This window comes from Phaethon lepturus, unplaced genomic scaffold (assembly GCF_000687285.1).
Source record: "Phaethon lepturus isolate BGI_N335 unplaced genomic scaffold, ASM68728v1 scaffold33509, whole genome shotgun sequence".
Lineage (NCBI taxonomy): Eukaryota > Metazoa > Chordata > Aves > Phaethontiformes > Phaethontidae > Phaethon > Phaethon lepturus.
Genome location: NW_010563350.1, coordinates 3,528 through 14,139, shown reverse-complemented (window position 1 = coordinate 14,139; position 10,612 = coordinate 3,528). Strand labels below are relative to the sequence as shown.

Genomic DNA, 10,612 nt, shown 5'->3' with positions numbered 1-10,612 from the left:
GTTGTCGTTGTTTCCTTTCCCTAGTGTCGTCAAGCCAGGCGAACCAGATCTGAGGTTATGCTACTGTGGAAGAACAATATTCCAATCATGGTAGAAGTGATGCTACTTCCAGACTGTTGCTATAGTGATGAAGGGCCCACCACCGAGGGGAATGACTTAAATGATCCTGCAATCAAACAAGATGCATTGCTGTTAGAAAGGTGGATTTTGGAGCCAGTTCCTCGACAGTAAGTTGAATATTAGGATTAGCTGATAGTTACAAGAATCTTGTCATATTAAAGTCCTTAGAGTAATCAGTTAGTGGTTTTGAACTGGCCCTTCGCCATGAGCGCTGATCTAAGAAAACCACTATCGACCAGTGAAATCTAAGCATCTTTTAATCTTAGTCTTCCTGTACTCCTACTTTCTGCAGTGCACTGCAGAGTATGAAATGCTCCTAGCTGAAAATGGTCATTTTTATACATTATTTTTTATATTGAATTGTATAAATTATTGTGGATAAAAACACATCAGGCTCTGTAATCGTGAAAATGTTTGAGGAATGTCATCATTTTGCTTGACTCAGTTGTGTTTTATTTTGCAGAATTAAGATCTGAAAATGCTCTAGTTCTAATAGTTCTCTGTGTATATTCTTACCAATATCCATGTGTTTCTCTTAATACATTTTAGGAGTGGAGATCGATTTATTGAAGAGAAGACCCTTTTATTGGCTGTCCGCTCTTTTGTTTTCTTCTCTCAGCTAAGCGCGTGGCTGAGTGTTTCACATGGTGCTGTTCCCCGAAACATTCTGTACAGGTACGTCTGTGATGGAAAAAAACTTGTTTGCTGTTTCCAAGTTGTTGCAGCCTGTCTTAAAACCATTCTTCCCTCCTGTTTGTTTCAGAAGGTGCTACGTTGTTGGCCCAGTACTTTGGCAGTTGTATGGGATTCTTATTCTTTGCAAAGCACAGCAGTTTCTGGTGTCTCTAGTGCTTTTTCTTAGACATTTGTGTTATGAAGTAGATAATTAAAGACTCTCTGTTTAGATATTTCTGTAAATGCCATTCTGTATTGTTTCAGGGTGAGCGCTGCAGATGTGGACTTGCAATGGACATTCTCCCAGAAACCAACCGAACATGTCTTTCCTGTTCCTAATGTTTCTCACAATGTGGCCTTGAGAGTCAGTGTCCAGTCCTTGCCCAGACAATCGAACTACCCAGTTTTGACCTGTAGTATTCACACCAACCTTAGCTTTTATGAAAAGCGAATGCAAGAGCGTAAGTTACATCAGCATAATGATTCCAGTGTGGCACAGCAATGCAGTACCTCAAGTTCGCAGCGCTTCTGTGGGAAACAGACGTGGACAATGGCGCCTGAAGGCCTACTTAATGGAAAAAAGATGCCTGAATTTACTACGTCGATCAGAAATTTAAAACTTTATCCATCTACCGGACTTGGATCTGACTTTGGGCCATCGCAGTCTAAAGTTCAGTGCTATAATGCTATAGCAGACAAGAAGACACAATCTCGTGAAACGCCTGTCAGAACTTTTAAGTCCTTTTCTCTAGTTGATTCCCGTGTTTCGAATAGTCGTAACTCTCATCAGCCCACAGGAGAAACCAATCCTTTGATAGGCTCTTTACTTCAAGAGCGACAAGAAGTCATCGCAAGGATTGCTCAGCACTTGATTCACTGTGATCCGGCTACTTCACCAGTTGTTGCTGGGCGTCCATTCAACATACATGAAAACAGCTCGGCTACGCCGAAGGCTTTTCGGAGTACTTACGAAGACGAAAACTTGCCAAGGAAAGGCAAGGAAACCTCCCCTGTTTCTGTTGCCAATTTAGACAATGCAATACAAGAAGATGGTGGTGAAGGCAAAACTGGAGCAATACCAGAGATCACACTGCTTGATGCTCATGTTCCAGTGAACCACTGTGGCCGTCAGTCGGCAGGAGAGAGTAATCCCCTGATTGATTCTCTGCTTCAGGAGCGGCAGGAGGTGATAGCAAGGATTGCCCAACACTTGATTCATTGTGATCCAGCTACTTCTCATGTTACTGGACATCCATTCAAAGTGCATGAGACTAGCACAGTTGCTTCAAAAATTTTCCGAAGTACATATGAAGATGAAAATTTGCTGAAGAAGGGCAAGGAACAGTCTTCTGTTTCTTTTGCTAAATCCAGTTTTTCTTTGTTAGAAGACAGCAGTAAACCAAGGATGAAGACACCTGATACTCCTGTCAGTCCGTCTAGGTTTGATGGAGAATTGAAGGCTTCTCTGAAACTCCAAGCAAGAAGAAAATTGTTTTTAGCAAAACCCAATGAAGCTGTCCAAAATGCATTTCATCAGACTTCAAATAAAACTTTTAATGCATTTGCTAACATTCATTCATCATCGTCATCATGTATTAAAGAAAATAAATCTGAATTGCCAGATAAATTTGAAACAATACATTCTGGTTATGCACAGAAAGACCAGATAACCAACAGAATTAAACAGTATTCAAATTTCAGCAGCATTGATGAACAGATTTGCACAAATAAACTTAAAGAAAGAATAGTTGTTAGTGAGAACAACAGCATGGACAGTTTTAATAATTTACAGATAGATAAATGCAGAATACTTGAAGGTACAAAAAGAGCAACTGTGATGCAGGTGTCTGACTCTTTGCACAGAAATGAGCTCAAGTGTTTAGATAAAGACTCAAAAAAACCAAATATTTATGAGCAAAGTACTCAACTTATTAGTATTGAAAACTATTTAAATAAAGACCATGACAGTTTCAAAAACAAAAACAAACAAGATAAAACAAAAACTGCACATGATGAGAATGAAGACCCAATAGGCCTTGATTTCCAAAGCACTTCTCAGAAGAAACCCACAGAAGATGGCATAGCTAAGTGTGACCGGCTGAAGAACACGGATGTACAGGTAAATACGTAGAGGAAAAGACCAGTTCCTATAGCTGCTCTTAGTCAGACAGCGTGTACCCTATATCTGCTAAGCACCAATATCAAGAGGGATTTAAGTCTGACTTCATAGGAAGCAGTATGTTATGATTGTCATCTTGGTATGAAGTAACGGTTGGCTGGTAGCACCCCCACCATACCTTCTTAATTAGAAGTTTAACTTTGAGAAGAACATTGTCTTGTTCTGCTCACGGTGACAGCATTGTGAATGACAGTTTCCATAGGCAGTTAGGCATCCTCTCTTTTTATAAATATACCAGTGTCTGAATACAATATGTGATCTCTAGCGAGCAGCCTGTGGGATTGTAGATTGAGTCAAGGGGAATTTATACTGAATATGTCATAATATGCTAGTGTGATGCAGATGCACCTGGTTCGGAAGTCTTCTGCATTACAGCAAGCGAAGTGTTACCATGAAAGGCTATTGAAATATCCCATTAACATCTTGGGTAAATTTGTTTTGCTGACAGAAAGCACCATCTCTAAAACACACAAATACATGGCGGAAACATAATTTTCGATCCTTGGATGGAACTTCAACCAAGGCTTTTCATCCCAGAACTGGATTGCCCCTGCTTTCAAGTCCCGTAAGTTATTGTTGAAATTACAACTTACCTTTTAAATGAGAAAGGAAGTATTTTGTTCTTTTAATATCTGTGCGTGGTAGAAAATTTCACAAATTACCTAGGTGAAGTGTGTGTCTTTACTTTCAGTGTCAGAGTGAATACTCTTGCAAGTGGAAATTTGAGAGTTAACACTCAAATGAAGTGGAACAATTACTCTGGAAAAGAAAATATTAAAGAAGTAGTTGTTGAGGTCCTATCAGGATTAACAAAAGGTGACATGAGAAAATTCTATGGCAAAAAAATGCTTTGGTGCTATTTTAGAGCACAAGAGAAAGCATTCTGAAGATTAGTGTTTTAAGTGTAAGCTAACTTATTTTGTCATTTAAGAGTTTTTGTGTGAGTTATTAATACCTGATTGCCTATTATTCCAAAGCTTTTGTTTCTATGAAGAGTTTGTACTGTATATTCTTCAGCAATCAGCGATGTCATTAAATAAGTGAAACAAAGCTGCTGTGGTAAGACAGAAAGACGTGAGGGAAGTGTTACAGTTCTTGGTAGGTTGTTGGGAGTTCTAAAGAAAAAGGCAGTCCCAATTAAAACTACTGAAGTAGTGATGTTCTGTAATCAACACATGATATGTGTTATTCTTCAGTGCTTGTAAAAGCTATCATACTTTCAGGGAACAGCCTGTTTATTAGTAATGTTGTGTAGTGTTCCAAAGAGATGTCAGCCTCTTGAATGAGTCTTTATTTAAGCGCATCCTGTTAATCAGAATTTACAGTCTTGTCATTAATAGTTTTAGAATTTTTTTCACTAAATTTAGAATGTATAGGAACCACTCTCTTCTGCTCTGTTTTTCTAATTTGGTAATGTCATGAAAATTCTTGGTAAACTTGTGCTTACTTGGTAAAATTGTCCTTACTAGAGGTACAGTTTTCAAATTAGCATCTTCTTTCCCTCTTGAGGTTCCTCAAAGAAAAACACAGTCTGGGTGCTTTGATCTGGATTCATCGCTGCTGCAGTTGAAATGTCTGTCTGCAAGAAGGTATGTTTTATTTACCAGAAATGTTAAGAATTTTGGGGGAGATGTATATACATACCTGTATGCAACAACAAAACATGTGAGCAAAGACAAAAAATGGTGCTTTTCAAAAGAATCCCTATTTTGAAATAAGGCTTGGCAGCCAAGTTGCCCCAGGGGTCTCCAGTTAGCACGGCTCTGGGCCATAACCATGGTGTGAGAGCTGCTGACAGGATGAACTCTGTCCTGTGCAGGGGTAGGCATGCTGCAAGATAACACCTGAATTTTCAAATAGAAAAGATAGTAATTGTTGATTCTTCTTCAAATCAGTGTTATTTTTGTGTTATGTTTTGTTCTTAGTGTTGAATGGGTTAAACGTTTTGCTGTAACTTGTTCAGAGAACTTAACTTTTAAAAGGGACTGACCATGACCTTTCATACATTAATACACATAACATACAGCTTTTAGTATGGTAGTTTGATATCTCAGGATATGAGACAAAAATATCTGCATACGAGAGAAAATAATCTGATACTTTGGTTCCTGCTAATGGAGTTAATGAACAACCTAAATTTTTATTGTCTTTATCCCTTGTAATGTAAGACTTGTGAAACTATTTTTTTCAGCGAACTAGAAAATGCTTTGCTAAAGTATTAACAGGCAATGTTCAACTGTTACTACTTTAGGACAACATTTTGTAATACAGTAAGTAAATGATTCCTTCTAGAGCTGCTTATACCCAGAAGACAAAAGCAAATGTGTCTATCCTTTATATTTATTGTCTTTTTTTTTTTTAATAGCCCACAACAATGTATAAACAGAGACAGTGATCCAGAGGGACATGGGAAACCATTTCTAAGTTCTAGTGCTCCACCAGTAACGAGTCTTAGCCTTCTGGGAAACTTTGAGGTATTGCATATTCTCTAGAATTCTTGTGGTATTTTTAGTATTCTTCTGTACTGCTTTTAAAAGTGTGTTACTGTGAATAATTCCAGCCTGATTACAATGTAAAAGTTCATAATTAAATTGAATAAAATTTGTTTTAATTTCTGGCTGTTAAGGCATGTATTTCATGCCACAGACATCTTCTGTCTCAAAGATTCAGATACAATGAGTTGCTTATAACTTTTATTTCCCACTATGGTCAAGTTAGAGGTGTTCTCTTGACTTAAATGAATTTTAATGACCTGTAATTGTTTATGTTTATAATGTATATACCTAGAAAAAAAGGATTTACATTTTCACTCTTAAAGTCTACTTAATGTGTCACAAAAGCTGTGTTAAATCAGTGTAGTAAACAGAACTTATTTGAAGTGTATCTTCCAGCTTTTCACTTAATGTAGCATCGCAAATATTAACAACTAATAGCTAGTGTGTTAATGGGTTGTATCATACTCCATATTTGTGAAACATGGAATGAATATGTTGAGGAAATCTGCAGATTCTAGATTATTATTTTTTTCAGATAGCATATGTCAAGGAAAATCATGCATAGATCCTGCTGCAATAAAATTCTCTGTGGGCTTTTGCACCAATTTCAATAGGATGAAGGCTGGATTTGGATGATGCTTTCTGTTAAGCCACTATCACCTCGCTGAATGTTCTGCTGTTCGTCATAATTTTTGCCTAAGTGTTGATTTTTGGCAGGTCATCTTACAAAAGACCAAAGTTCTTATATAAACTTGTTTCCTTGTTTGCTGCTTAGTTCTGCTATATTTTGAGGCGTTCCCAACCTAAGCTGTATGTGTTTTATTTTTCAGGAATCTGTCCTCAATTTTCGCTTAGACCCGCTCGGCATCGTGGAGGGTTTCACAGCAGAAGTGGGAGCAAGTGGAGTCTTTTGTCCCACGCACATGACTCTGCCAGTTGAAGTATCATTCTACAGCGTTTCAGATGATAATGCACCCTCTCCTTACATGGTAAGTGTGTGGTTGGATTTATTTTGAATAAATTCTGATAGGTGGAGGGGAAGAACAAGAACCCAGTGAGTAGAGGGTTCAGGAGGTGGGGATTTGCAGGGACCTGGGTTACTTTCAGCTTATTATGATGGAGTTCTCCTGTCCCTTCTTCCTTTCCCTAACTAGTACATTTCCTGCCGTTGCCCTGCCCCACCATCCAGCTGCTCTAATCTTGGGATATTGAACATGTTTGTCTCCCTCCACGCTGGAGTGATCAACCCCCACCATCTCTTTTTATCTCTCTAACTTAAAATAGGCAGTGAGGCAATGGGATACATTTTGTTGTCCCAGCAAGCAGCTGCTCTGGGCAACTAACCACTCTGCCAGAAAGTGGCTTAGGTGCAGGCCGAGGTATAATTGCTGGCGGAGACGTTAGACTCAGAAGTTATTCAGCCCTTTCTTCTAAAGCAAATATCATCTGAGCTAGTGTGACACGCGGCACTCACAAGCAGCATGGTTTGCTGATGTTTGCACCGACATGGTATTTGTGTTCTAATTCTCTTCCACATCTCTACAGTGAGAGCAGTTTGTGGATGTCTAAAAGTGCTTGTTTGTAAAAAGCAAAAGATGTCTTGTATGCTAGAATTGAATCAGATGGCTAGATTTGTTCTGAACGCCTGCTAAGGAACCTCAATGTTACCTGGTGACAGAACTAATTTTTAGAGGTTTTCATATACGTATATCTGTCTAAAATATGATAAATACTCTGTTTAAACATGTAAGTAAAGGATTGAACATCTGATTATCTCAATATTTAGATTTTAAATTCATAGCACTTACCATATTTCTGACCTTCTTGTTTTTAAAAGTATTTAGAAAATTAAATGGTTTTGCAAATTGTTTAATAGAGTTTTAACTTGTATCTGTTTTCTCTTAACCAGTGCAAAGAAGTATCTATTATTTTGCTTTCATCTTTCTAGATTATTTCCTGTGATTTTCCAGGAGGTGAAGGGATTCTGATGTTCCTCCAATGGTTACAGTAGCATTGCTTATTTTCCTAGCTGGGTTTCATTGTTTCAGGGTTTTCCACATGCTCTAAACATGCTATTATGGCTGAGTCTCCCAGGATTAATACAACATTTGTATAGTGCCTCCATCATCAGAAACATTGTTTCTGCTTGTATAGCTAGTTTCTCTGCTCTGGGGTCTTTTTTTTGTTGTTGTTTTGGGATTTTTTTTTTTTAAGTCCAGTGCAGTGGGTTTATAACAGTTGTGCACTGCCGATTATCAAACGTGTGCTGTAGGGCAGTACCCGAAGGGCAGCCTCCGCAGCGTTACGCTGCCGTGTGGGACACTCGGATGCTCTGTAGATCACAGATGGTACAAAAACAGATGTCGTCGTCACTAAAATTTGGATTACAATGGAAGATTAAGTGCATCTGCTGCCTTTGAAAAGCAGAAATTAGTTCTGTGAGATTTGGAGTATTACTGGTGCGATTGTAGGTGATACAAAAATGGAAAGGAGGAGACAAATCTTCCATTTTAACTTACAAGCCATTTTGAAAAGAAAGCTCTATTTCGCCCTGCCTCCCTGACTGCTAGTTTGAAAATGTGGGAACTTGAATCTTCTTTCAAGAGGAGAACATACCCCTTATTGCATAGCTTTTAATGATCTGCCAAAGTATCTGTAAGGCCCCTACTAGTGATTTTTAACTGCATCTTAAATACATTGCCTTCTCTATTTTTAATTTTTATACATTACTGATTGTTTTTTTGAGTAAGTACAATTACGTGAATAGAACATTTTGATTTGTTTATGTCTCTCCCTGTGAACTAAATGTGTGTCTTTTTTTTTTCTAGGGTGTAATTACTTTAGAGTCCCTTGGTAAAAGGGGTTATCGGGTACCGCCTTCAGGAACAATACAAGTGGTACGTACCCAGCGGATAAGGGTGCCTTGAAACCACTAATATCGAGAAAGTCATGCAGAGGAGATGAAGTTATTGGAGATGAGCATGAAGCTAGGAGTGGAAATATGCATCTCTAGACACTGTAGTTATTAAAAGTAGAAATCTGTGTGTAATTTGTGGGACAAAAAAGACTTCTTACCTTTGAACCCATCTGTGCTGTGAAGAGACTTAAAATCAGTTACTGAAGATTCAGAATAGTTGGGGACACTGTGGCTTTGAGGTAGTAATGGACAACTAATTAGGCCCCAGTCCAAATTCTGAAATCCTTCTGAAGGGATTAAGATTAAATACTCAGTTGTATCTAAATTTTGTAACATTTTAATACCACCTGGTTTTTGTAATAAAATCAGAAAGCAAATCACAGTCATTGCTTAGAATGAACCAGCTGCCTCTTTCTTTCTCGTAAGAACCCGGACCAGGGTAATTTCATGTTTAAAAGCAGAACCCACCACTGTGTTTCCTGTGAGTGTATTGTGTCTAGAAAACAGTGTAGACAAAAAGCTGACTGGAAAAATAAACAAAAATGGGGATGCAGATTAGCAAAGTAATAGTAGTCATATGCTAGTGTTTCATTCAGATTTGTTTGTGTTTAGTATTATATTTAAAAATGGGAAATTGCTAGTGGCTGAAGTGTTGAAAAGCAGAAAAACTGCACAATGCTTTTACATAAAAGTTTTTGTATGGCACTGGAACAAAGTGCATAGAGGACAGTGACTATTTTGGCAGTTGGAGTTTGTTTGGTGCTTGTCCCCCCCCCCGCCCAATCTGTCATCTCTAAAGAGTATTGTATTGCACTGTTTCTTTTCAGACCTTATTTAACCCTAACAAAACTGTGGTGAAGATGTTTGTGGTGATCTATGACTTGAGAGAAATGCCAGCTAATCATCAAACATTCCTACGGCAAAGAACTTTTTCTGTTCCTGTGAGACGAGAAATTAAGAGAACTGTCAATAAAGAAAATAGTCAACAGACTGAAGAAAGGCTACTACGCTACCTCATACATCTGAGGTAAGCTTCTTGGAGTTAAAAAAAACCCCAAAACAATCAAAAAACCCAGCCCAAACCCAAACAAAACCACAAAAAACAAGTACCTGCCAAAATTTTATCTCATTATTTCTTTCCCAGCCAGCCTTTCTGTATACAGACTTATTTTAAAAAAAAAACAATGCTTTTAACTTGGTCTTTAAGCTAGGCAGTAGAGGAAGAAGAGCTAATAAATAATTTGGATGTTGCTTAGGAGAAACAAAATTAAAATATAAAGCTCTCCTTTGGCATTGAAGTATTTTGTATAGCCTTGTAAAGCTTAATTCTTTTCTTAGCAAGAGAGATTTAGTTTTGGCTGGATCAAGTACTTTTTCTGAGGTTACAGGAAGTAGTGGGGTGGATGTTACATGGGCAAAAGCCAAAACTAAGGATCAATGTAGAAAAGGTGCCCAGTGTCCTACACACATGCCTTTTCACCAGAATAGTTTGTAATGTGAAAAGCAGTCCGAGTTACTCCTAAAAATACAGTATTTAGTGGTAAAAATGTAAATACCTGTTTCATGATGCCATACTGCTGATAATGCCTTGCACTTTATAAAATATTCACACAATCTTCCTTAAATGATTTACAAAGCACTGCCTGAAACCAGATACTGTGCTGCTGCTTTTGGGATGTTCTGGAGACTGCAGTTCGAAACAAAGGAGGAATGATGGATATGCTCTGTCCTTCGGCCGTTTGCAGACTTTGCCTGCGTTATTGTAGTAAAGGAACCAAATATGTGCAGACTCAGTGCTTTCATTGCAGTACTTGGAAACCCAACAGCAGCTGATGTTCTGAAGTGAGCAAGCAGAACAAAATCAAATCTCTTACACTTTTCTCTTTAACTTGTTTTACAATTACTTCTGGTACATACTGTTTTCCCTATTTAGTGGCATTGATTTCTACCCAGCAGAATTTTGAAACACAACTTTGTCTAGGGCAGTGATTCTAGGCCAAGCTTTCATCCATTAGATGAAAGTTGACAGTCATAAAAAAATGTGTGTTGGTTTACTGGAGTGTGAAAATAGCATCACGATGAGGCTGTTGAACTGTGTTTTCATTCTGATTTTTAGCCTGAATTGAAATTCATCCTTTCAGACCACACTAACTTGCCATGTCTAACTTAACCACCTTCTGAAAATTTTCTTCTGGGGTAAATTCTGGAAAAGTGTGTAGCCCAAAT

The 10,612-nt window shown here is 38.0% G+C and overlaps 1 protein-coding gene across 1 annotated transcript in view; it reads left to right on the top strand.

Annotated features, from left to right (window-relative positions):
• FAM214A (family with sequence similarity 214, member A) overlaps positions 1 to 9,417 on the top strand; it is an 18,533-nt gene extending 9,116 nt beyond the window's left edge. The window contains exons 3-11 of the mRNA XM_010294554.1: positions 25 to 227; positions 670 to 795; positions 1,060 to 2,914; positions 3,423 to 3,539; positions 4,484 to 4,563; positions 5,340 to 5,448; positions 6,300 to 6,458; positions 8,298 to 8,366; positions 9,214 to 9,417. Coding sequence (XP_010292856.1) covers positions 25 to 227; positions 670 to 795; positions 1,060 to 2,914; positions 3,423 to 3,539; positions 4,484 to 4,563; positions 5,340 to 5,448; positions 6,300 to 6,458; positions 8,298 to 8,366; positions 9,214 to 9,417 — 2,922 coding nt within the window. The remainder of the gene's footprint in view (positions 1 to 24; positions 228 to 669; positions 796 to 1,059; positions 2,915 to 3,422; positions 3,540 to 4,483; positions 4,564 to 5,339; positions 5,449 to 6,299; positions 6,459 to 8,297; positions 8,367 to 9,213) is intronic.
• The last annotated feature ends 1,195 nt before the right edge of the window (positions 9,418 to 10,612 follow it).